Below are 27,460 nucleotides of genomic sequence, written 5' to 3' on the forward strand. Positions count from 1 at the left end.
TGACAATGTTATTTTTTCATTATTGTAATATTAAGCAGCTCTGTTAATCTGTAAATATTTGTATTTACACTTCATTTAAGTATTTTCATTAACAGTATATAATTAAAATATTGGTCTATATAAGTCTAACATTAAATTAAAATTTGTATTAACAGTGTAACATTAATTTTAATTATTGTAATGCTGCCTTTGGTTCGTAACCTGATAACCAATCGGCCTCTAGGAATAGTTGTCGTAGTACAAAAGTGGCAATAAATATCATCACTCGGTGGTTTTCTACACCGCTGTCCTCCATTAAGTGTCGGCGGTGGGTGAATGTTATGTTAATAACCACAGCCGTGAACACAGTGTGATGTGTTGATTCATGGACGCCTGAGCAGCAGCAGCTGACATCCAGCCCCAGTGGCTGCTTCTGCTGCTGATCCGCGGCACATGCTCAGTTATGTACACCCAGACAACTTTGAAGGCTTAGCTGTGGCTGCTGAGGTCACTGCACTGGGAAAAAAATACACCGACTCCCTCCACTACACCGCCTCCATTTTGAATAGCCATGTAATAGGGGATTCGCATAGTTTGTGTGTGTGTGTATCGCCCACTGCGCTGCGTAGTGTCAACAAGCCACATCCAAACATCCTTCGACATGGACGACCTGTTCAGTCCGCGGAGGTAACTTGATGAACTTAACGTTTGCCTTTACATTTTAGCTGCCGTGTATGAAATATGTATGTTAGGGTTTAGTAGCGTTACTTTGAGAGCCGTTTGTATGACATAGTCGGAGTGTCAGTGGTCACGAAGTTCGTGTCTGGCTAACAAGCTAGCCAAATAACGGCGTAGTGTTACTGTCTCGTTAGCAGCTAGCAGCTCCTGTTGGCAAAATGGATTTATGCTCGCTTTATTGCAGCTAACAGCTATTTCTGCAGATCCTACTTTAAATAATGATAGTGCAGCAGATTGACCTTAAGCATCGCTGGCAAACATGTTTAATTAATCGGCTGTTTAACGTGTCATGGGTCGTTGCCGCGTATGTATGTTTTATGCATGTCAACGACATGTTGTGCACGCTAACATTGATATTTATTATTGATTGCATAGTTTAGCTAAACAGTTAGCCATGAGACGGAGTCAGACAGTTGCCGTCAACCTGTTCTGCGAAGTAGCACACACTGTTCTTTAATGGTGACCGTAAAAAATTAGCAGCTCATGTATGATTGATTGACAGTCTTTTGCGGTAGCTAGCGTCGGATTTCATTCATGTAATATAAGAAACGTCGCAGGTCACAGCAGAGATTGGTTACCAGTGATGGAGAGGCGGGATGTTATTCTGCTGCTGAAATCACGGTGCAGTGGGAGGGAGCAAATCGTCTCTGGAGGGAGTCAGCTCCGACACCAGCCACGCTTATTGATCAGACGTCTGTGTAGACACTGTGCAGCGTTAATTAAAAGTTAATATTTAGCCCTTTGTTTTTAACTGTCAACGCAATTTCATTTACTTTTCCTTGATTCTCAAACACTTTGCCAGTGTTAAGACTTCAGGTAGCTGCTGAAACTGAATGCACATCATGAACATGGGATGTTTTCTGTTTTATTTCAGGAGCCTGAACAGCACACAGGGTGAGATAAGAGTGGGGCCAAGTCATCAGGTACACCCTGCCAGGAGAGAAATGTTATTTATGTAATTTTAAAAATTAAAATTTAATTAAAGACTATGATAAAAAGTCATTTGTACATGCTTTTGATTTTTTTGCAGTCCTAGTGGCTTGTTAAGCTCATTATAAAACTGATCAGACCTGTCTGTTCAGTGTGCTTTATTATTTGCACGCCATGCAGTAGGTATTAAGAATGATCTGTTTTAATGGTATGACAGGTACTATCACTAAACACCAGCAGCATCTATTTGATTATAACAAAACCCATTATCCAGTAATTACTTTACTCACTCTTTGTAATAATTCACATTTTTGACAGTTGAATCACTCTTAAAATGCAAATGACTGTTTTCCAATTTCTAATAAAGAGTGCACCTTATTAAACACACATCTTAGCAGGGCATTCAGTTTTGAGATGGTTTAACAAGTGTTAACAAGCTGTTATTTTTGGGGTTTTTTTGTTTGGTGTCACTGCAGGCCAAGCTTCCAGAGTTGCAGCCACGACCTGGTCCTGGTTTACAGACTCAGACAGAGAGTGAAGAGCTCAAGTGGACACCTGGGGTCAATGACTGCGACCTTCTCATGTACCTCAGAGCTGCCAGGTCAGTGTCTGCACTCTATTGCTTAAAATGACTGGTACTTTTCCATTCTTGAGTCATGTGTAAAGGCTAGCATCTTTGCAAAAGGGCGGCAAAATATATTTTGAGAATGTTAAATTAATATGATTTTACTATAAACTCTCATCATCTACCTGAAGCCGTGTCCTTACTGAATTGCAAGATGCAGATGCTATTTAATGCTTAACGAAATAGTCCTCACTACCTAGTAACCTAACCTGTTTGTTCTTTGCTGTGCTCTAACTGTATGGAATCATTTTGTTGCTATACTACTTAATGCCAAACCAGTACTTAAAATAGATCAAGTAGGGCTAGTTGCTCACTAGCTTTTTGACACGGAATTGTCACAAATAGGGAAGTACTTGCAAAACGAAACCAGTCTGGTAATGTGAATGCCGCTGTGGTTAAGCCTGGTTGCACTACATATAAATCAGTTTAAACATAATTTGTGTCTCAGGTGTGTTTCTTTCTCATTTGATATTTTTGTACCACACTATGTATAAATAACTGTAAATCAAACTAGGAAAGTGTACCCTTTATATTGATTTTAAATAACAACATAAATATGTTTTGTTTATTTTTTTAAGGAGCATGGCAGCATTTGCAGGGATGTGTGATGGTGGATCCACAGAGGATGGATGTTTAGCAGCCTCCCGTGATGATACCACACTCAACGCGCTCAACATGGTGAGCACAACTTGAATTATATTCATTAGTATCCAGTAAATTCAAAGAATCTTGCATTGCATGTTTACAAACACATGTGTTTTTCTCAATTGTAGCTACATGCAAGTCATTATGATGCAGCGAAAGCACTCCAGCGTCTGGTTAAGAAGCCTTTGCCGAAGCTTATTGAGAAATGCTGGTCGGAGGATGATGTGGTGAGACGCCTTTTAGCTAGTAAGACAGCACCGAAGGTCAGTGCTGATTGTTTGTTGGTCCGTAACAGTGTTTGTGCAGGCAGATAAAATCCTCGCCGATGAAACAGAGGCAAAGCGTTTATGTATTTTAAGTATACTTAACATGATTGAAAGTGCAGTGAGAGTTCTCTGATCAGAATTTGGCATTTTAGTCAACTTCATGAACTGCTGTTAAAACGGCATTTAATATGATATAAAATACAGTTAAGTAAACCACTGTTTTAGTTTTAAACAACAAATAAGTCTAGTACTTAATTATAATAATTGTGTATTAGCAACATTACATTTACTGTATTTACATTTACTGTACTGGAGCTGTACATTTAATTGTATCCACCTTCACATCCCCCCCACAGAAACGCTTCATCAAAGGCCTGAGACAGTACGGAAAGAATTTCTTCCGCATCCGGAAAGACTTTCTGCCCAGCAAAAAGACCGTAAATACTATGTTTTTGGATACAGAACAATTAATAATGCATGTGGTGATTCATGGTTGCTCTATTTTTGATTAGAAACATAACTTGGATTGTTCTTAAAAGTCTGAGGATAACTGTGCTGTTGTCCTCAGGGGGAACTGATCACTTTCTATTACCACTGGAAGAAAACTCCTGAGGCTGCAGGAACAAGAGCTTATCGACAGCAACGCCGACAGCCATCGTCTCGCAAAGCAAAGACCCGCTCTGTGGCAGCTCCCGTCAGCACCCCTTCACGAAATTATTCAGGTGAGCCCTTAAGAGTTTACCAGAAATGTGTAGCCGTTTTGTTTGCCAGTGAATTTTGTTCACATTGCGGTGTAAAACATATGAGTTGGCCTTGGTCTTCAATGAAGCTGGTCTTTTCCTTTGCAGTGGATGCGAGTTCTGCCAGTGACGATGATCTTGATAGTGAAGACAGTGAACAGGAAGTTAAGAGCTGCAGCCACTGTAGCACAACAAGTGAGTGTACATCTTCATTTGTGATTTATCACATTGGGCAAAGTTAAGTATTTTATTAGGGCTGTTGTGGTGAAGGAATTTCCCCTGCATTGGTTTAGAGTGGCGCGTGTTGGCGCCATTTAAATGCTATAACCAATCTGTGTAGTAGGCTGTTAGGGCTGTTTCGCGTCTGTATTAATACGGAAACGGAGAGTCTAAGTAGACAGACGGATCTTATGGGCGTGTTATTTAATAATCTAATCAGCAGTGAAACATTTTGTGTCTATGCCTCAGTATGCCAGGCAAAATAAAATCAATAATAAAAGGAGTGAAAATAACAGGAAGGCTCTGCAAAGCAGGTGATGTTCACTTGCCGTGTAGCTTTTAGATAGACAAAGCGTAAACTAAAATTGTAATATAAGAAAGGCAGTATTTCTCCTAGGATGGAGACGGAGGTGAAGTGGAATTTATTTTTTTGTGCGCTTGTAAAATGCATCTTGCATTTATATCTGCATATAAACACCAATACAACATGTATCACATGTTGCAAACAAATTTGGGTGTCTGAAATTGTACCATTTAACAATATATTGTATTAAAACTGCAGTGTTTCCTCAGAAGCAGTGCTGTTGGCGGTGGAGCACTGTAAGTAAGGTGCTGCATCATTGCTATGATATAGGTATCATCATGAAAATGTTGTCTCCAGTTTAGTAAGGTAACTTTGAACTTAAGCTTTGTGAAGAAAATAATCTACCAGCTGCTCTGTGTTGGATCCAAAGTTTGGTGGGGTAGAACAGGATCTTTTTCACTCTGCTGAATTTGTCTGTTTTGCGCTGCAGCTAGGCGTTGTAATCCGGGTAGAAAGAGATCATCTTGTCCAGATGAAGGTTGCTTTTTTCATTTGCAAGCTGGAAGACGTTTTCTTTGTGGAGAAAGTTGAGGATTTTTATCAACTGAAACTTTTCCAATGCGATGCCGATGATCCCCCTTCACCATGATAGGAGATGGAAAGTTGTCACAACCCAAGAGCTTCAGTATGGGTTGCTCCAGGAACCCCATTGTGTCCTGTCCCCACGTCTCTCCATCTTCTCTGGTTTACTAATAGTCCTCATGTTGGAAACGGTTATGGCAGTTGCTAGCCACCCCTGCAGTTGGCTTTTCAACAGCACAGTATTGCAACATTGCAGTTCTCTCGACAGCCCTGTATTTTATGTAATACTAATGTTTTACAGATTTGTCTTTTCACATAGAGACATAGAAAAGTACATTTAAATGGTTAATGAAACTTGTGCTTGTATTCAACAGGCTCTAAGGATTGGCACCAAGGGGGAAGAGACAACCTGTTGCTGTGTACGACTTGTCGCACATATGAAAACAAACACGGATGTCTGCCGCCAGCTCCAAAAGCTCCAGGCGCTCCGTTCATGTTTAAACCTGTTAAAGAGGAAGAAGAAGTGAACAGCAAGCATGGCATGAGGACACGGCGAAGTAGAGTACCTGTAAGCCCGAGGCTGGCAGATTAATCCTACTGTCATCTTTATTAAACATTTTTGAGAAAATATCAAAGGTCATTTTGTAGTAAAAATATAAATATGATATATACCAGGAAATTATAGCACAGCCTTACTGAATCTGACAAATTTCTTGTACATGGGGGGGAAATAGTTATTTTTTTGCTTGTGTTAATATTAACAACTGAATATTTTTAAAGCAGCTGTCATCTTTAAGAAGTGGCCACAGGAGGGTCACAGGCTCCCCCACCAGTGAGGATCAGCAGTCCAGTAGCCAGACCTCCCCGAGTGGAGCTATTTGTAATTCTTTGAGATCATCTTCCACAGATAATAAGAATGAATCCAGCAAGAGAACGAACAAGGTAAACATAATGTACACATTTCATATACATCGACATTGTGATACCTGTATGACATTAATTATCTTATTAGACCAGCTGGGTTGTTTGCAAAGTACTGAGCATGTGTACCTTGCTGGATGGTCTGTTTGGTTGCAGTTAGTCGCATGTAAGGAATGAAGATGTCAGGGGGAAAAAAAGAGATCGACAGTGTGGCTGCTTTTTGATTGTGCTGCTACAAAGAGAGCTAATCGCAACAGCCCCATAACTACTACACCGATACTGTAATTACAGGATATATAGAGTTTTGTTGGCTGGAGTCATTTTGCAGGGCAGTGAGCAACACTCATGAAACAGTTTTTAACAGTGAATCAGAATTTGTTGGAGTTCTGATTTTCGACTGGCAGTAGAATTTCACACATTACAGTTGCAGATGTATTTTTGGGGTGCTGTAGACACCTATAAGAAGCTTTCAAATTCAGATTTAGGAAAATGTCATTGTCATGAATCACTAGGAATTGGTCTTTGACGTTGTGTACTGGACAAGAACTGATGAGGGATTCTTCAAAGAAAAATTGAGTTAGCCCAAACCTAGATGTGACTCAGTTAGGTTTTTGTGTCAGTTATCCTCATCGCCTTCTGTCAGTAGTAACACTACTGTGTATATATCATGCTGTGTCCACAGAAGATAAAAGTGGAGGTGATGTTGCCAAAGACAACAAAACGTGTACGGGAGAGTCCAGCTCAGGAGCCTGACGAACCAGAGAAAGTTACACCTAAAAGGCCGAAGACACAGGTGAGTCACATACCATTTGGATAAAACCTCCAAAGGTGTCATTTGTGCCTTTTAGTGAAGCAGGGACGGTAAGAATACAAGGTTTGTTTGTTCCTCCAGGATCCACAGGGCTCCCGGTCAGAGGGAGAGGCCGAGGTAGAGGAGGAAAGCTCTTCAGAAAGCCGCAGTGCTCAGGACGATGGCAGCAGTGACACCAAAGACATCGATCAGGACAACCGCAGCTCCTCTCCCAGCATTCCTAGCCCTCAACAGGGCAACGAGAGCGACTCTGACTCGTCCGCCCAGCCGAACGGCGTCCCATCGGAGCCTGTTGCTACTGCTGCTGTGGCGGCTGACACATCAGTCCCACAGGCCGTCCCCTCTCAGGGCCCTCCCGTCACTCCTCAGACAATGCAAAGCACCCCCTCTGCTGATCCTGCTCAGAGCCCCTCTCCCCCTCCTCCAGACCTCCCTCAGCCAGCTGCTGTTCAGTCAGCTAGCACAGCGGGCCCAAACAGCCGACCGCAGCCCACCTCTCACTCTCTTTCTGATCCACCACCTCTTCCGTCAGCGCTTGGTCAGGACTCTCCTCTTTGTCCAGCATTTCAGGTACCACCAGCTCTAAGCGCTGCCCAGCCTCTGCAGCCTCATGGCCCGTCATCTCAGGTCTCGCAGCGACCCCCACCCTTCTTTAGGGAGTCTCAGCTCCCCCAGCCTGCTCTGTCTGGCCCGCAAGTCAAGCCACCTCCCACCACTCCAATTCCACCTTCACACAAACAGATGCCACACCAGTCTGCTACACCTTTCCCTCAGATGCCCTCCAATCTCCCGCCTCCTCCTGCTCTAAAGCCCCTCAATTCTCTGCCCAACCAGCATCATCCGGGCGCCCCCCCTCCCCCTCTTCAGCTGATGCCGCAGCCTTTGCCAATGCAGTCATTTCCCATCCAACTTCCAGTGATCTCTCAGGTGCGGACCCACCCTGGAAAAAGCATGACTTCCACTCATCCACCTGCCGCAGCCTCACACCCTCTCACCTCTGCAACATCTTCTGCTGCCGGCCCTGTGCCGAACCTCCAGTCGTCACTCCCGTCGCTTCCTCTGAGACCCTCGTCAGGCACCACAGCAGGAGGATCACAAATTCAGATCAAAGAAGAGCCACTGGATGAGGTGGAAGAGGCTGAGAGCCCACCGTCTCCACCCCGGAGCCCCTCGCCAGAGCCCACCGTTGTCAACATGGCAAGCCACGCCAGCCAGTCTGCGCGGTATGTCTGAAGACATTCTTTCTTAGAAAAAGGAAGGTTTTGAGATTCCTGTGTATTCCTGGGAAAGCAGCTACTCCACAGTATGTCAGTACAGATAAACTGAAAGAAAAATTCCACCATTACAACACAAGTATGCAGATATGGCAAACTTAGCAGACGGTCCGGTTGAAACAGATTAACATTAGCATGCATTAAGAGTTTGTATCTACCTGGTGAATGCTAGGTTCAGTATTTTTTTTTTTTAACTTCTAGCTTGGTCTCCACCACCTCCTAATAAAAATGTCCAGCTCCACCATGTCCACTAGCTAGTCACGAACCTTGTCTGTATGTGTCGATTGGTGCTGCACAGGTAGTGTGCTGTGGGCATTTGTAGCTGTGACTGAGCTTCCTGTGGATGAAACAACGCTAAACTAAAAAAAGGTGGACTGTAAAGTCTATTGATAATTCTCTGTGGCTTCATCACTACAAGTGACCACTACATGAACCATTGCAAAAAATATTAATTGTAGCAGATTTAACTTAGTTCTAACCTAAACCACTTATTTGGAGGTGAAACAAAAGTGAACTGATCCAAAATATCTGTTAGAGGCTTCCCTTTTATAAATCTGCTTGTGTACATAATTACATTAAGTATGGTAGGTGTAAGTTGAAGCACCCGTGGCTGTTAGCAGCAGCAGGTTTTGGACAATGATTTTAATGTTGCTTAAGTGGTTTCCAAAATACAGTTAAACTATGGACTTGTTTAAAACCTGTCTGATTGCTGATGTGGTTGCCACATGGACTTAGTTGTAAAGACGATTCTAGCAGAGTTAATTGGTTCCCAGATCTCAGCAATAAAGTTGGCGCCTGAAATGTCATTAAATATAAAAGTCAGGAGCAAATAAACGCTACATGTTCTTTGTTTGTATACTGTACAAAGCCAAATGCTCCTTAACCTCATGTTGCCATTTTGTGTAAATTAAGTTTATTAGTCGCACTCATAAATGCACATCTGTTATTTCTTTCAGGTTTATCAAACACTTGGATCGTGGTTACAACTCCTGTGCTAGAACAGACCTGTTCTTCACTCCACTTTCATCCTCCAAGCTGGCCAAGAAAAGGGAGGAGGCCGTGGAAAAGTCGAGGAGAGAGACTGAGCTCAGTGCTCGGCAAGACCGCGAAAGGGAGAAAGACCGAGAGAGAGAGAGAGAAAGAGAGGCAGACAGACATTCTGTAAGTATAACAATTCCCTTCATTCCATTTTTTTAAGCACATTCTCACGAAAACGTGTACGAGTTCTCACACGCTACCTTTGCTTACAGAGAGCCTCCAGCTCCTCTCACGACAGTCGTACGAGTGATGTTCAGATAACGTCTCAGAGCCATGGACGCCCCTCCTTTGAGCAGCCACCCACCACTGTTGCTGCTGTGCCCCCCTATATTGGCCCTGATACACCTGCCCTGCGCACCCTGAGTGAATACGCCCGACCCCATGTCATGTCACCCACCAACCGCAGCCACCCTTTCTATGTGTCACTGAGCCCTGGGGAACCCTTGCTGGCCTACCACATGCCACATGGCCTGTACAGCGCTGAACCCAGCCTCAGAGAACGGGAGCTGAGGAACCTCCGAGAGAGGGAGCTCCGGGAGAGGATGAAGCCTGGCTTTGAGGTCAAGCCCCCAGACATGGAAACTTTACACCCCTCGGCCAACCCCATGGAGCACTTTGCCAGACACGGGGCGATTGGTCTTCCCCACATTCCCGGGCCTCCCCACCCCTTCGCAGCATTCCACCCCGGGCTGAACCATCTGGAGCGGGAGAGAATGGTTCTAGCAGGACCTCAGCTGCGCCCGGAGCTGAGTTACGCAGAGCGACTCACTGCCGAGCGGCTTCACGCAGAGAGGATGGCGTCTGTGGCGACTGACCCTGCCGCCAGGCTGCAGATGCTCAATGTGACACCGCATCATCACCAGCACTCTCACATTCACTCCCACCTCCACCTGCACCAACAGGATCCCCTCGGTCAAGGTGAGGCCAGATTTATTGATTTCACTGATTTTGAGAAGGGAATTAGTCACCAGTAATCCATTCACTGGTGTGAAGTTGACCTTCATTTATTGTATGATTGATTTCTTCATCCAGGTTCAAGCCCTCATCCTCTAGTGGACCCCATGGCAGCAGGACCACGTTTGGCCCGGTTCCCCTTCCCTGGTGGCCCAATCCCCAACGCTTTACTCAGCGAACTTCCTCATGATCACGAGATGTTGCGCCATCCACTGTTTGGTCTGTCATCTCTACTCTTTAACATGCTCACAGCCCAAAACTTGAGTCTCTGAGTGCAGCACGTTCACTGTGGTCTTTTTATATGTTTATATGTTTTCCACAGGAGCTGCATACCCACGAGAGCTGCAGGGCCCGATTCCTCAGATGTCTGCTGCTCACCAGCTCCAGGCCATGCACGCACAGTCTGCAGAGCTGCAGAGGATGGCGATGGAGCAGCAGTGGCTGCATGGGCATCACCTGCACGGAGGCCCTTTACCGAGTCAGGAAGATTATTACAGGTGAGGTTTTTGAAAGTCTTATGTAGTGCAAGGGCTGAAACATTTACTTGATGAATTCAACTATGTTTTATAATATTAATCCTCAATTCAGATGCTCTGCTTCTCTATGGGATTACACATTCGACCAGTACGAGCAATACTGTGTATTGACTGCGAGATTTCTTTTTAACATTGTAGTGATATGGAGCAGTATTTTTATGTCGGGGGGGGGGGTTGTTTGTTTGTTTGTTTTTGTATTGTGCAGTTGCACGAGGATCGGTTTCATGCTATTCCACTGATCTACACTAAGAAATGTAGCAATGTGCTAAAAAGGCGGTGAAGAAGAAGTGCAAGAAAGTAAACATGCATATAAACAATGCTGCATTATAAATATGAAAGAAATTGGCTTTGCAAAAGAAAATCTCATCTTTCACTGATTAAAAAGCATTTTATTATTATCAAAGCTTTGCAGCTTCATGGGAATTCATTATGCACAAAATCCTTAGTATTTGCTCAGTGATTGTTGTAATTACATGTTTTCTCTACTGTTATTCCACATTGCTTGGTTAAACTCTTATTTACCTTTTTGTTTCTGTTTTCTAAAGCCGTCTGAAGAAAGAAGGTGACAAGCCATCTTGAGTCCCAGGTGGTGCATGCACTGAAACCCTACACTCATACCCTATAGAATACTGTGTACTGAAAACTGTAAGAGAACATTTGTGTGTATCTTTTTCTTTTGTTTGTTTGTTATAATATATTTTAGAAAAATCTTTGCAGATCTTTATGTGCATTCCTTGTTTGGCACTTAATGGGACTGTCAAAGTCCGTCTGAGCTTTTCATATCACTTAAGACTTTATACTAGTTTTATTATCAAAGTAATGACCAATCTCGCCCAGTCAAGTGAGATTTAAAGTGACAGATTTTCTCTAACAAACTGTAAAACTATTTCATATGCAGTGATATGAATTTGTTCAAATATGGCTCTTATAAAGGATATGAAAACAGACTGGCTTTGGTGTTAAGTTTAAATATCCCTATGATTTCCTTGTACAGAATGACAGTTAAATCAGTGTTTGAATGATTGTAATGACCTAGCATGACTCAAGTCTTCATTTTTCACCAAACTAGAGTAGCAAGTTGCATCGTGGTGTTTAGACTTTGAAAGTATAGTAGAGGTCGGATTTACTCTTAAATCTGCTAAATATTTGTCTAAATCCTAAAGTTTTATATATCAAGATATCTTTTCACAGTATAACCGAAGCTTTTATTCACTCATTTTTGAGATTGTAAATATTACATGTTAACAATATTCTGTATGAATGAGTACTATTGACATAGCAGTAGGTGTGAACACTTGACCCTTTTATTCAGCACGATGGCAGTAAATCCTAAACTAAAACAGTATATGGAATTATGGCGAGATAATTATTAATTGGATTGTGAAACTGTCACTACAGACAGAAAGTTTATTAGAATAATGTATTTACATTGTTTTGAATTGGAGAGAAACTTAATCTGGAGCATTTTAATGGAATTTCTAAAATTTAATTTCAATATTTATGTGACATAATATGAAAGTGTATCCATTGCATATTTATTTCAATAAATATTTCTGCAATGACACCTTACTTTCTTTGCACTTTCATCTGTTTGAAAGAAAAAAATGTATATCATGTGGGAAAATAACAATATAGTCGCAGTGTGGCATATTCATGGTTTTAATGCATTAAATCACTTTATTGCACAAAATCGGTCATATATGTAAAATCATATGTATGCAGTCTTGTTTGACAAGAGATATGAAGTGCTGTGACAACAATCATTTGCTTGATTGTTTTTACGCAACATAATTTTAAACGGTGAAAGTGGTAGCAACAGTTAATTTAAGGTTAATAAATCAAAGCACCTTAGAAAGCAACACCAAATGGATATGTCAGTTCTAATATAAGTTTTGCTGTTGTACATATGCAAATGTATTAATTAGCTATACTTAAAGCTTACATTAGCAGCAGATGCACTGGCTTTTTCACTATACAGTATTTTAGACCAGTGGTTCCCAACCTGGGGGTCTAAGGGGTCGTGAGTTTATTACCTGGGGTAGGAAGTAAGAAAAGTCTACACTTCCGGTATAGGATGTTCAGACTTGTTTCTAAAATCTGCCTTTACCTTACTGTGTAATTTAATACTGTACAGTTTTAGCTCTTCTGGCCTGTAGAAAAATCACTATGAACTGCTCACAACTCATGCAGCCTGTGATGACAGGTCTCAAGTAAACATGGCTTTGCAAGGGGCACAAAAAAAGTTTTAGAAAGATGCCTCCCAATTATAAACAGCTTAAACAGTCACCTATTGAATCTTTTCGTACAATATGCATACAAACCAGACCAATATCTACAATGCAACGTTCTTTCAGGTTTCCCTCCCCTTTTTTCTCCTCTACAAAGACACCCCACGTACACTTTGTGTTCGTGTTTAAAAACTCTCCAAGCTGCCATTACAACTTAGCTTGACTGCAGCTGAATGACATACAAAGCTGTGGTTTTTTTTGGCACAACAGTACATAACAGCATGTTAAAAGGTATGAGCTTCTGTGCTTAAAAGAGTGGTCCATTTATCAACATCAGTTTACCAGAACTGAAAAACCAAAGTAATTACAAGTTAAAAATGCAGCTTAAATGTTTTCTGCGTAAAGGGTAAGACTGGCCATATGCTATATTTTCCATGAAAAGACCAAAACCAACAACGTGTTAGTCCGTCTCTTATTACTCTCCTCTCATTCCCAAGCCAATTTGTGCCTTTTGAGGATGAACATCTTTACTGTAATTTAAAAAAACTTTTCACTGTAGTGTTTAGCAAACCTAACTGAGACTATTAGGATTATGTAGTCTGCCTACACATGTGAAATATTTTTCTTATACTGAAAATTCTCAATGCTTACATTTTTATTATGTTCTATCTTTGAAATGTTATCCTTGACATTTTGTTTTTCTAATCCTTATTTATTACTTTTGTTCTGTCTATTGTTCTTGCACATTAGCCACCCCCGCATTTCACTGCACACACTGAAAATATGTGACGAACAAATCTCTGAATCTTGAACAGGAATCTTGAAATAGTGCATTTGTTGGAAACTGTTTTCAGCCCCAGACTTATCCTTTACCTAAAAATGTGAAAAGCACTGAAAACATCAGTTTGATAACTCCTTTACATGCTGTACTGTAAGCAATGCATACACTGGCTGACAGTGCATATGTAATATATAGTATATATACAGAGCATATTTTCGGATGGACCCAGGTGAAAATGTTTGGAAATCTCTTGGACATCGCTTGTGTGTACACATCAGGGACCATCTTGAGAGGGATTCTTCTTCTTCACATACTGCCGCAGGTACTGGATAGCCGACAGCGCACTCACATTTGCTAGCAGAGCTAAATGGGATTTCAATAAAGGTTACTACTTTGTAGAATCTGGATGCCAGTTTATCAAGTTATACAGTACTCCATGTTCGGTAGTTAAAGCCCCTGAACACCTGGTAGTATTATTGTATTTCTCACTTAAGATTCTCTACTAAATAAATCAAACTTAAAATGATTTTCAGTTCATTTACATTTTAATTTTAACTGGAGAAACAGTGCAGCATAAAGGCAAGACAGAAAGAGAATGATAAAATACTATGTTTGTTTTTTTTATGCAAAAATAACCTCCAAACAACTGAACAACCAGTTCCATACCTGCTTTCCAGGCATCAGCAGCCTCTGGATCAGAAGATCTTAATACCCACGAGGCAAAAGCGATGCAGACCAAACACATGTCTGACTGCTTCAGTGTGGAGAAGATGCCCTCTCGTCCTGCACAAAAAGTACATTTCATTTAAATGCAGTTTTGCTTTGGATGTGGGATTTATTTCCATCCAGTCCTCAGACTTACTAGTTGTGTGTATAGTTTCCCAGATCCTCTGCTGCACAGCCAGCTCAGAAAACAGCTGAGAAGGAGCTGAAGAGACTCTCCCCTCAGTGAGCACAGTTATTGGTGCTCTCTTGACGGTGATCTTCTCAGTTTCAACTGGAAACACCCAGGTACCGGACCTCCCCCACCAGATGCTACCTTTGTCGTGGAAACAAATCTTCCTCATCGAAACCAAACCTTTCCAGCTGTGAAATCCATGTGCGGCTGCAGCAGATGTAACACAATCGCTGCCCTGGGTGATGAAAGAGCGAGACGCAACTCTGATGGGAGAGACCTCCTCGCGGTCTGCGCTCAAGAAAACATAGTCCGGGTTTGGGAAAGTGAGTTCTCTGATGGTGGAACGAGAATAAGAGAAAATGGGGATGGGTTTCTCCTCACTGCGCTGGGAATCACGGAAGCAAGAGGATGACATTTCATCCCTGAATGTATGGAGAGTGAAGTCAAACACAGGAGCCACGGAGATGTCCTCTGGATCATAGACAGTTACACACCGAGAGTCTCTCTTTGCTTTATCCTCTTTAAAAAAGTATTCAAACACTTCAGGGAAGGATATGGGATGATATTCCGCCAGTGCGTCTGAGTTGGATTGAAAATGTGCAGGGATCAATTTTCCCAGGCTGTTACTGGCTGTGAACGCCACATTTTCCTCCAGAGATGGGTAGCTGCTGTGGAATAGACTGCACTCGTCACTACCAAGTAACAACTGCAAAGATGAATCCTCTGTGCTGAGAGCTTGTACGTTGTGCACACTTCTGGTTTTTACTATCCGCCTCGGTCGTGCAAATTCTCTTGAAATGACAGCATCTGAGTGCTGATCCTCAAAACACCTACCTGAAAAGTCTTCTGAAGGCACAGGTGTCTCCTTTCCGTCAGAGATTGTAGACGACTCCTCCTGGTGTGCAAAGAAAGTAGAGTCGCTTGCCCGTTGTTGGCTTTTGCCCTGAGGGTCAGGACTGGGGTTCCTGCTGGCACCAAGAAACTGCCAGTACTCTTCTTCAAAATCGGAGGTGGAAAACTCGCAGCTTGAGCGATCTGGCTTGGATTCGTCAGTCTGCGTGAAATAGTCAGAGTCAACAGTGTCGGACGCGTCCATTGAACAACCACCAGACAAGTTGTACTCCACAGTGTCAACCAGAGAGCTGCGATTTGTTGGGAAATCTCCCACATTTGGTGTCGCTGTTTCTAGTGTTTCCCTGGGTGGTGTGCTCCTTCCAGTCCTAAGCTGCAAAATATCATTTATGGTCAGTTTTTCCATTTCATCCCAAAAAGCAGAAATGGCATACACAGGTCGAGTGTGGCCCGCAGCTGAGGCATATGCCTCAGGGCTCTCGGCCACGGAGCAAGGCGTTACAGTTAAATTGGGAACAGGGGGGTGACTAAGCTGAGCTGCTGAAGAGCAACCAGATGCTGAAAGATAAATGTTGTGTTTTTGGTGTCCAGGTTGAAGCCTATCAAAGGGCACACAGGGCGCCGTGCTGTGTGTGTAGTTATCACACATGGAGTTGTCATCTGGCATCGTGTTAGCACTTTGGCTAGCAGATGGAAATGTCAGGGCAGGCTCAGCATTAGCGCTTTCATAGCCTTCAGAGTTAGTAGCTGTTAAATCCTTGGTATTTTCTGTCAGGTTGAACAGATCGCTGCTTTTTGTCAGAGACGATGAGTATTGCAGACGTTGGTTTTCCACGAGAAGATGCTGATGTTCCTCCACTGATTCGGCAGCTGACAGGTGGCTTTCAGAAGGATAACTGTGAGTGGAGAAGAACTCAGCACTGTCCTCAAGCTCCTCAGACTCCATGCTGTCCAACCGTGAGGGCTCTCCGTGTCTAAATGTGCCATGCGCGGTGGATGCTGAGCTGCTGGGGTCATGTTTGTTTGTCTCAATTATGCTCTCTTCTGGGAAATGACAAGTTACCAGTTTTTCTGACAAATTGTCGTCGTCGCCAGTTGTTAAAGACATTTGTGATACATCTGAAATGACTCCCATCTGAACGCTCTCAGGATTTTCTTCAGCACTTGGACACCCTCCTGAGTTTTGTACAAAGTTTTGGTTTGACTGTGTGACATACTCTGTGTCCCTCCCTCCCACAGATTTCTTATTGTAGTTGTTTATCTCTAACTCTAAGCCAGATTCATGGGATTTCTCCTGCCCAGGGGTTCTGCACACCTGATTGTCCTTACGAGTTTTTTTTTGTCTGCGTTTTTTTTTCACAGAGGGGCCACGCACCCTCTGTCGCGCGGGACTATTATTCACTGTCACGAACCAGCGCTCTTTTTCTGCCCTGAAAGCGACACTGCTCACGTCCTTGTGCGTAGCTGTGTGTGGCACATTCACACTTAGTTCCGTTTGGTTGCACGATTGTGGGTCCGGTTCCTGTATGGATTTAAGTTTGCAAGAGGCGCTCTCTGTTTGCAGATCCTCGCCTTCTTCTCTCAGCTCTCCATCTGAAGACTGAACGTTTGTTAGCAGTGTTGTTGTAACGTTGTCATTTGTCTCCTCTGTGGTGTGCACCTCTCCTGTGTTTTTAGTATTTCCTCCAGGATAAACGAGGCATATGTGCGAGCTAACCCGTGTTTCAACCTCTTCTCTAGCTTTGGTGGTAAGATCATCCCGCCCTCCTCTTGAACCACTCTGATTCATCTGCACTTCTTCCACGCGGCATCCTGCAGCGTTGCTTCCAGCTTCGTCTCTGTTTGCAGCAGAGCTCTGCCGCGGCTCCTGTTGACCTGTACTGAAGACTGAACATGAGTTTCCTGAATCCTCTGAATCACTAAGGCTCAAGTTATCAGGGCAGGCGAGCGATGGTTGCAGCAGACCGCACTCCTCACTCTCGTCATAGAAGCTCGTCCAGTCATATTCCGCAATGTGCATGCTGTGATCTAAATCATCCATTTTGATATCTCACATGCTCTTAAGTCTGAAAAAAAGAAAGAAGAGAAAAACGCAAGGAAAATCAGTGTTAGAAGGTTGCAGGTTTTGGTATATTGCATAAAAAATAATGATATGTGTAGCACATTCTTGGTGTCTTTGCTGGGTTATACTTAATTACAACAACACATTTGAGTTAAATAGAGACTGCATTTTCCTCAAGCTTATCATTGCTTGTAATCAGCTGTCATTAGGACACTGTAGTGCAGAAAGCAAACAAGCTCCTGTGTTTAAAGCTGCAAAGCAACACCAGTTCACCGTGGTCACAAGCTACATAACAGACCCCAAAATACCCGTGGCCCGGCAGTCATATGACCTGATATGAAAAATTCAGCTGGTCAATGCCAAAGTTTAACAAACACACTCAGTCCAAGAATCTTAGTTACTGTCGGTCATAGCAGAGACATAGTAGTCAACATAATAATACATTTGACAAAATGTGCACCAACTGAATATTAGTGTGTGTGTGCTTGTGTAGCACTGTCACAGCGACACATTTGGCACTCCTGGAGTGCAGGCCTCATGGGTCCACCGAGAAGCCTGCAGGCCTTACACTAATATTTAAACATAATAAAACATTACTGTTTTTGTGTCAGACACAAACTGAAATTCAAAGAAAACACATTTTCTTTTGTTGTTACAACCAACCCAGACTCTTGTAGCCATGAACTAGCTTACCTTATGGGCTAAAAAATTAGCACTAACAGCTTGCATGAAAGATATCTACATAGACACACAATAAACAATAAGTTTGATGAGTTTAACTAGAAAGCAGGCAATGCTATAACAAAAATAAATTAAGTAAAAATATACATTAGTTCCTCAAAATCGTTGTTTTCCTTCTATAATTGGCTGTGCCTGCCATATGGTGCTACTTTTTCACGGAGGAACATGAACATTGACTAAACTGAGCATTGCAGCATAGTTGGATGACAATGATAATGCTAATCCAGCACTACTATATAGTAGAATCCATGTTATTTCCACAGTCCGATTTAAAACACATGAACACACCAAAGTTGGAAGAACGACTTCCCAACTCGGGAAATGGGACCACCTGAGGAGCACATGAATGCAGCATTGTTCCTGATTGGAGAAATAGGACGTGTTACGACTGTCCTGTGTTACAACCATCCCCGGTCTCCCCTACACAGTCTAATGTCATCTTTGTCTCATTTAAAATTGCGCCAACTCAAATAATACTTTAAGTGTGTCTTATATTTTGTATTTAATCAACACATTTTTTAGTATTGTTTTAGTAATAAAGTTGTTAGGATCACTGTTTTATTTCTCGATAATGGATGTTATTAAACTCCTTCCCTTGCTCTTTGTCAAAGTCATTAAAGGTCTTGTGTACTAACATTATTACAACATAACCAACGTGAAGCATACAGCTACAGGACATTCTTGTAAATCTGTTTCTGTAATAGATAGGAACGTACCTGTTGGAGAAGGACGAAGCGTCCAGTTTGAAGGTGTAAGTACTTTCTCCCTGCAGGGACACTTCAGCTTTGATGTTTGTCTGTCCTTGCATATGTCAGACTGGGGCCTTGCACTCAGCTGTTATAAATAGAGTAGTATGTCCAGTCACATGTAGCTGCTAGTGCAAACGTCCGTCTCTCCTCTACCAGAGGTATGACATTTCAGTACCCTAAAATACAAACCCTCTATAGAGGTAAGATCAATAATCAGTTTCATTGTTAACATGACAGAAATTCAAGGACAGCGACACATTTCGCTACCATAATGGATATTTTATAGATTTAATACATTTATTGAAAATGACAAGATCTGAATAAATGTCAATAAATGTATTTTCTATCAAGTTATACATACAGGATTTCTTTTTTAATTAACATTAAGTTGATTTAACATCTAGCCGTAGTCTCATGTCTTGCACAAAAAAAACTCTCTAATTTCTGCAAACTTTGAAATAAGAAACACAATTGTGGGGCTAATATTTATAGTGTCAAAATGCACAGGTCTTACTTTAATTATGTAAATTTGACCATTTTCCCCCCTTGTGACAGCTGAGATCCTGTAAGCGTACGTAGGATAGCATCAACATGTTTTTAAATCCCCCTGAAACTAAAACAACATTATGACGTTAAAAATGTTTTTGGGCTACATCAGGTTCTTCACAAATATGTCTCCTTAGGCTGAAAATTGGAACATTAAGACTTGTATTGGTATATTTTCTCTTTATATAGAGAGACAACAGACACACTGTGCATATCTTAGTTTTGGATGTAGATTATCAAAAGTGAAAAAAAAGTTCATGTATTGCTTTCAGTATCTGGTGCGCACACTGTAATGTTAGTAGATGAGGTACTTTGATTCCTGCTTAAGTTGTTTGCCCATCAGTCAATTCACTAAGGAGAAGGGCAATGTAAAGTACTGTAAAACTTAAATTTATTGCTTGAAACACTGAACTCACCATTGGGACTAATGTATAAGTGGGACTGAGCTTTAATTCCTTTACCATGCCAGTAAATCTGAATGACTAACAGTTTGGTACACCATTTTCGTTTCCATGAAATGAACAAAACAATTGAGTTGTGGAGAATCTAGTCGATGTGTAGCATGTCCATATTGACAAACGTTTTAACATTTATATTGGTGTGCACAATTTAAGCAGCTTAGAACTAGCGCAAGCAGGCGACCCAGTGGGTTTCAAGAGGTTTTATACATCCATAAAACAAAATTAAACAAATCAGTTGTAAAATAATTTGAGACCTATGTTCATTTGTAAAAACATGTAGGCACGTAGTTTTACGTTAATTGGTAAGAGAAACTGAGTTACTTGTCAATCGTGAAAATAAAAAATATTGTCTGGCACAAAGTGAGGCACTGTTTATTATTACCAGCAGGAGTCCAAAAAGAAACAAAATTCTTAAAATGTGTCTTTAAATAACATGAAGCTAGCAGGTGTCGAAAAAAAGTAGCAGAGTGAGAGTTAATGTAACTGCACAGAGAGAAGCGATGGTTATGGAAAGGTGCTTTATTTCTCCAAACATTACATCTTCAGAACATTATTCATGGCATTGAAACTAGAATATGTACATCATTACAAAAACAATACATCATTTGTATAAAACAATATGTACATGTATTCCGCTTATGGTTGTCTGTACAACAGCAAACGCATGAAGCAAAAAGGGGAATATTAATGGAATGATTGCTGCCTTTTATCTCGTTCGCTTCATATGGCTTCACATATACTGAAGAGGGAAGTCACTTGTTACAGCCTTAGTGCCATCAAGATATAAAACTATATGAAATAAAATACCATGTAGCAAATAAAACTTGGATAACTAGCATTGTTTTGGAATTGTGTATAGTCAAGGCCACTGGTTATGAATCAAATAATCCATCACATCATGACTAAACATTTCCTAGCTGCATTTAAAGCTCATAATGGCACAGTAATCACAGTAATGGCATACAGCAAAAGCCATTTTTCTCCGACAACATTTGGCAAATGTTAATAGTAGTCAAGTTATGTTCACAATGCAACAATAATGTTGCCAAAAAAAACCAAATTACTTAACAGTACAGTGATGGCCTAAAGTGCACGAGGATTCAGTAGTTTTATGTTTTGAGGGAAAAATATATTGGAATTTACTTCATAGGACAAAATTGTTGTAATTCATGACATGTGCAACTGCGATGCACAATTAGTTGTACATGTGTATTACATTCAAGTTGGTTAAGCTCACAAAAATAATAAATACAAATGCCATAATAAAAACACAAAAAAGCCATCAAATGATAATCCATACAGCATCTGCAGTAACTCTCCTTAAAATGTCCTGGTCCACCAGAAGAACTCTGCTGCTGTTAGACACATCATTTACTTTGTTTGTCTGATTGTAATCAGTAAGACTCAGTGCAAATAAATATCACACTTGTAAAAAACAAACAAAATAACCCCCCACACACATCATAATTAGCTAGCTTTAAAAACAGACTTCCATCAAATGTCAATGGGCTGTCACTTTGTCCGCCCTGAAGAAATCAGTCACTCAACTTGGCCACTGGCTCCATTCATCTTTGCTTTAAAGGTATACTTTGACATTTTAGTAAAACACCTTCTTTCTTGCAGAAAGTTCAAAATAACAAAACCTAACAGCACCTCAAAAGCTCACTAATTACAACGTTAGATCTAGTTTGTTTTATCTGTACAAAAACCAAAGTGGAAAAACGCTAATTTGGCGCAAATAGTCTGGCCCATACAACAGGGAAACGTGGGTTTTATTCAGATTAAACAAGATATAACGCCTTAATTAGTGAGCTTTGGAGGTGCTGGTGCTCTCCACCAGAGAGCGAGTGTATTTAAGTGTAAAATGTCAAACTTTTCCTTTTACAGGTGCACATATTCATAAAACCCATCGTTTGAGTTTTGCAGGTCAGTTGAAGACACACTGTCGAACAGCAGAAAAAAACTGTTTAATAACAGTGTTCAGACTTAAAAACAAAAGGAGTGATCCTGAAGGAGTGGGCGGGGGGGTCAAATTTACAGAGAAATACTGAAACTATTTTTTTTGTGATACTTAAGTTATCGTGTGAAAAACAAGTCTGAGACTGTGTCAAGAAGACTGACAGGTTGGTTACTGGATACTGAAAAAATAACAGCCCTGGTGACAAATGCAGCAGGTCTTCTCAACTGGTCTTCCCTCACACGGCTGAACCGTCACATGATAAGAAAATCTAACATCATTCCTGAGCGCTCTCTCCTACCTGCACCAGCACTTCCGCCCCTCACTCCTACACATTAAAAACTTGAGTAGTAGATGTGGTGGGTACTGTGGCATTATTCAGTGTTGATGTTGCAGAGGGCCGCTCCCTTCTGACATATCTTGGCTTCCTCACTTCAAAAGAAACACAAAACAAAAGAAAACGTATAATCACCAGTGAGAAAAACAAGAAGCGACACACTGGAATTGCTCACAGCATCTTTGAGCTAATTTTTAGCATGTTCTCTGCTTTTAAGAACAGCTTTTACGCCCCAAGATCACTTTTCTTTGTGAATACAAGCCTGTCATTGCTACAACAGTCCTCAAATTTGGAAGACACCTCACCAACCTTGCTAAATACTCGTGGGTAATGTTTTGAATGCTTTGCATTACTTCACATAATGCTACAACCTGTTCAGCAAGATCAGAGTTACAGTTTCACAACAGGTTGTTTACAGGGTGCAGCATAGCAGTCGTCTTACCTGATGAGGAGGGGATCATGACAGCCTAGAAGGGAAAAACAAACAGAAATTATAACCATCCCCTTCAGACACAAACATTTACAAATAATCTCTTTGTATTTCAGGAGAACATTGCTGAGGCTACAATAAACACATTCAAACTCTCTAAACAAGGCTCCAAATGTACCGTAGTGTGTGATTAACTATGAACAAACATACAAAAGTGACTTACTGTCTCACTTGGTTGGAATATGAAGGCTGTAAAATATTGTTATATTTGAGTTAAACCATCAGAAAATCAAATATCACCAAAGCAAAGTAATTGTGTTTTTCAAGCGCTTCTGTGCTTTATTGTACAGATTTTAAACGATCAACAAGAGCTGTGGAGTTTCATAATTCAGGTTAGACAAAACCTGCTTGAATAATTACAGTCAGTTTATCCGAGCTGCGCGGTGCTTACCCTTGTTGCGGCGGTAGAAGATGCCAGGGAGTCGGTTGGAGCGTTTAAGGTAGAAAAAAGAAGCAACGGAGAGGATAAGGAACAGGCTGATCAACAGTGTTCCCAGAAGAAGAGAGGCTGCCACACCTGGCCCTCCTGCTCAAAAACATAGCACAAAACAGGCCGCTGCAGACATTTACTCTTATCTTCATTAGGGATGAAACGGTATGAAAATTTCATATCACGACTACAGTGCCCAAAATTATCACAGTTATCAGTATTATCACAGTATTGTAAGAATGTGCCGAAAAAGATTCAAATGTACTGATACACACACTGAAACCAATTCAACAAGTTTTATAATGAAAACTAAAAATAAAATTGCCATTTTGTTTGCATAAACAATAAAATAACAGCCAATACCTTTTGTAAACATATGAAAACCCTGTAAGTGTGCATTATCAAGATTTTATATCATATAGGTAATGCAATAATCCCATGCACAATTACATGAAAGCAAATAAGTCTTTAGAAGACAGTGATAGTAACTATAATGAGCCCAACAACTGAGGAATAGAGAATACAGAGCAGTCTGTAGCGTTTGTCCTGTTCTGACACTTTTATAACTAATTTGATAGCTGCTGTAATTAAAATGAACAAGATATGCTTGTTGGTTGACTAAAGTGCGTAACCTGTTATCATGTGCAGGGGACGAATAGAGTCTACAGACACAACGCACACAGCAGCAGAACAACGCGTAGCGTCTTTACAAGAGCACCTAACACAGAGCTTCAGTTTACAAACAGTTAGCAAGTCAGACAGACGTACCAAAGATAAAAGTTAACTCACCCTTCGTTCACTATTAGGTAATTTTCTTCAATAAAGTTTCCCTCAGCGCTCTCATAAAAACTAAAATATGACTAACTTTGGTTGATGCTGGACAGTATAGCTTGGTAACCAAACCCGGTTTTCACAGTAATTAAAATGTGTACGGTAATAATAACTGTCGGGAATTTTACCATGTTTTATCGTTGAACCGGTAATCGTTTCATCCCTAATATTCATACGTGACCATATTACACCTTCACGTTAGTTTATTGATTCACTTGAAAAAGACATTTGCTTGAAACTGAAAAGACACATTACAGTTAAGGCCAAGAAATAAAAATTACACATGAGGAAATTGTCAGTATCAGTATCTTACCAATTTTAGGGATGACAGTTGTTACAGTTGTGTGGTTTTTCCTCTCCACTGTATAGTCTAGTGAGCGCAAAAGAAAAGGCAAATAAAAATAACATGATACAACGTGACATTCATATCTATATCGATTTAAAAGCAGTCAACAGATAATTCCCAGCCCTTACTGTATGTGCAGATGGTTATGTTTTCCAAATCCACAGCTGCTGCGTCACAGAATATGCAAACAGTGTTTGTGTTCTCAAGGGCACGCAAGAAGCATCCTGAAGAATTCAAATGAAAAATATATTTCACATTATATGCCACTTTTTTGCCCTTTGATATCACTGTAGTAACAAGTAATTAATCTAACCCTGAAATGTCATTATCAAAATGCAGCTTCTAAAGTTTTCAAGTTTAAAATTAACAAAAGAAAAAGACACATTACTAAGGATAAGGGTAACACCGGGAAAGGGCTGGCAGTTTCTAAAGTGTGACCCCTTTTGTTTGTCCTTTTCAATCCCTTCACTACTTCCTTAAAGCATGCAGGGGCAAACTGTCTCCATTTTTTCCACCTAAAACACAACGGTAATAATTGTCTCTTTTAAGGAGTGCACCCATGTAACTGATTCCCTCTGCAAACTTTTATCGGCTCGGTCCAGAGATTGTCCTTGCCAAGTTTCTTGCCAATTGGCCTTGCGGCTTTGGAGGAGTTAATTAAAATAGGTTTTCCAGTTTTCGCTATTTAGCGAAATTAAAACCTCATCGCACAGAAGCATATCCTATACCATCGGAATCGGCAGCATCCCCCAAATATGTAGACATAGGGTTTATGAATGTGCGACGTATTGGCGTGTAGTTATGAGGCAAAATGTCCTTTGGTTCAAAATCCTATTGAAATGAATGGTGTATTTGAGCTTCGATTATAGTGCCACATTTAGGCTGAATTGCACAAAATTCTTCAGGTGTCATCAGGGCCCCATGGGGAATAATTGGCCCAAATTTTATATGAATCGGACTTGTGGTTATGAAGATAATGTATGTAAGTGAATGGGATTTTTTTTTACGTCTTTAATCTGCAATAAGAGTGCCACCTTTGGTGCCTGTAGTAAGGGGACCATGCTGAACAATTCGACTCGGGTTTCATGTCACCAATTTTTGGGGATTAAATAGGGGCCACCTAGGGTGAGTGGCACACCCTCAGGGGGCGTCCCACATTAATGCTCCAAATTTGGTGATGTAGCGAAAAAAAAAAAAGTTTAGGCAGAAATGGGCGTGGCCTATACCACGAGATACAGCTTGATCCCCCGAATGCGTGGATATAAGGTTTTTGATATGCGTCTTCGTGAGCGGAAGTTCCAAGCCCAAACGTGTTGACCTTGCTTATAGCGCCCCCTAGAGATAGAAGTGTGCGGATTTTTGCGCCAGAGTTACTCTTTGGCTGTGAAGCTACCCTATGAGTGTCGTGTCCCTAGCAGTTACCGTCTAGGCTGCAGTATGAGTTTTATGCATGAAAGAAAAGAAAAAAAACATATTCCAGCCCACTCGGGCTTGGACCCCTAATTAATAGCCAGAGACAGAATATACAATATAACAGTGATGTTAAAAAGTCTAAACTCATTCTGTATATCCACATTACCTGGTTCGCAGTGAGTGTCATTTGAACATGAACTGTTCACTCTCTGTTTCTCTCCACAGCACTCGAGTGAGTTCTGATGTAGGGCCTACAGACAGAGCAGCATTCGGCAGGTTAACAAAATCAGCATGACCTGCACAGAGCACACACGTTGGCTCTTTGGCTGAGTAACATCCATCGTCTACCTTAGTCACAGGTGTCTCAGGTCTGATAAGAATCACAGTTGCAGCCAATACCAAAAGGAATGACAGAGCCATATTCGAAACCCTTAAAGATCAAACAGACTTGAATTAAATACTCATCAATTACTTTGACGAGGCACATTGTAGGACACTTGCCCAAACCACTATTTGACTGGTTGGATATCTCCCATATATTCTTTATCATTAGGATAACCTGAATAATTCAAATAAGTTTAAGGTAATGCTCTGTCTTGTGGAATCTGCTGTTTATTGACCAAACTGAAAATATTTACAAGGGCTGGATCATGTCAGGCTGTAACACCATCAAAAACAAAAAGTTTGTATCAAATGCCTTGTCACAATAGTAGTCTTGTTTACTTAGTCTTTAATCACATACTTTAGTGATTTAAAATGGCAATCTCAACGATTTTAGATTGCATTTCATTTAGGCAAGGCTCCTGTCCAGTTAACAGCCTGTAGACAGCATTTAATATTTGGTTGGCTTCTTTTGATGATTGGAAAAAAATTTTATATTTAATTTCTCCACAGTTTTTTAAAAACTCAGGCATCTATCTTGCAGATGCTTCACTGATTCAAGGTGTCTTGCAAGGTTGATACTCTGTCACTTGTGAAGTTTTACACGCCTCCATGTCACGAGAATAGTGAGTCTTATGAACATAAAGGGTATTATAACTGGCTTAAACTGGCTGATATCACAATGACGAGTTAAAATCTTCTGATTGAGGTTAAACACGAGCACACAAAGATCAACAGTCCACTTTTATGCCTGTCTTTACGTTAAAACTTTTGTATTTAATGCTATATTATTATTTCATGAGTAAAGCAACGTAGCTAACGTGTCAGCTGTTATAATATACAGGATCCAGCCGAGGTGTTTAGCTAGCTAGCACCTGTCATAGGGATGAAGTTGTGTCGTGGGATTGTGCTAATTTAGCAGTCAAAGCTAAAGTAACGATGTCTGCGTTAGAGAGGCAGATTTGCTGATCTATATAAAGCTGTTTAACATTATCGGGCGTGTTTACAATCACAGACTGAGCAGCTGCACATTGCTGAATTTGAAAACACAAAAGAGTTCACTCACCAGCCAAACACTAATGTTAGGCTTTGACCTCACCAGACTCTCCTAGGTGTGGTTTAATCAACGTCAAGTCGCAGAAGTAATACTAGGCACTCACTTATATTCTTGGCAGCTTTGTCATCAACACACCTCTGCAGTCAAAGCAGAGATAATCCTACAGTGCGTAGTTCATTGCTCCCTGCTTCATTTAGCTAATACACTTCCGGGCATGATTTTCAAAATAAAACCCCGACTGTTTTTGTCTCGCACATGCGCACTTGACGAAGGCTGCATTTGAAGACCGAATACGTCATAGTCGATGCGACTAGGCTGTCCCATTTCAAAGGCTCCTT

General features: G+C 41.1%; 2 protein-coding genes across 6 annotated transcripts; one reads left to right on the forward strand and one right to left on the reverse strand.

Annotated features, from left to right (window-relative positions):
• The first annotated feature begins 388 nt into the window (after positions 1-388).
• On the forward strand, positions 389-12,131 carry rereb (arginine-glutamic acid dipeptide (RE) repeats b). 4 transcript variants are annotated; one of them, XM_046028435.1, is made up of 17 exons: positions 389-666; positions 1,592-1,640; positions 2,124-2,248; positions 2,851-2,950; positions 3,046-3,180; positions 3,540-3,620; positions 3,752-3,905; positions 4,032-4,118; positions 5,403-5,596; positions 5,812-5,970; positions 6,632-6,742; positions 6,842-7,983; positions 8,991-9,195; positions 9,285-9,990; positions 10,105-10,245; positions 10,349-10,523; positions 11,108-12,131. In XM_046028435.1, exons 1-17 carry the CDS (start codon positions 641-643, stop codon positions 11,139-11,141), a joined length of 3,624 nt encoding a protein of 1,207 aa, XP_045884391.1. In that variant the 5' UTR covers positions 389-640; the 3' UTR covers positions 11,142-12,131. The 4 variants fall into 4 exon arrangements, with proteins under 4 accessions (XP_045884391.1, XP_045884390.1, XP_045884393.1 ...); XM_046028434.1 differs by having other exon boundaries at positions 390-666; positions 5,809-5,970; XM_046028437.1 differs by having other exon boundaries at positions 390-666; positions 3,046-3,144.
• Positions 12,132-20,381: 8,250 nt separating this feature from the next.
• Positions 20,382-27,334, reverse strand: lg18h1orf159 (linkage group 18 C1orf159 homolog). Of its 2 annotated transcripts, none has more exons than XM_046029509.1 (9): positions 27,226-27,334; positions 26,033-26,114; positions 25,851-25,935; positions 24,400-24,495; positions 24,239-24,295; positions 23,056-23,190; positions 22,828-22,853; positions 22,617-22,641; positions 20,382-22,269 (listed from the first exon to the last, which is right to left on the reverse strand). In XM_046029509.1, exons 2-9 carry the CDS (start codon positions 26,102-26,104, stop codon positions 22,166-22,168), a joined length of 600 nt encoding a protein of 199 aa, XP_045885465.1. In that variant the 5' UTR covers positions 26,105-26,114; positions 27,226-27,334; the 3' UTR covers positions 20,382-22,165. The 2 variants fall into 2 exon arrangements, with proteins under 2 accessions (XP_045885465.1, XP_045885466.1); XM_046029510.1 differs by having other exon boundaries at positions 27,132-27,270.
• Between the last annotated feature and the right edge of the window lie 126 nt (positions 27,335-27,460).

Source organism: Micropterus dolomieu, linkage group LG18 (assembly GCF_021292245.1).
Source record: "Micropterus dolomieu isolate WLL.071019.BEF.003 ecotype Adirondacks linkage group LG18, ASM2129224v1, whole genome shotgun sequence".
NCBI lineage: Eukaryota > Metazoa > Chordata > Actinopteri > Centrarchiformes > Centrarchidae > Micropterus > Micropterus dolomieu.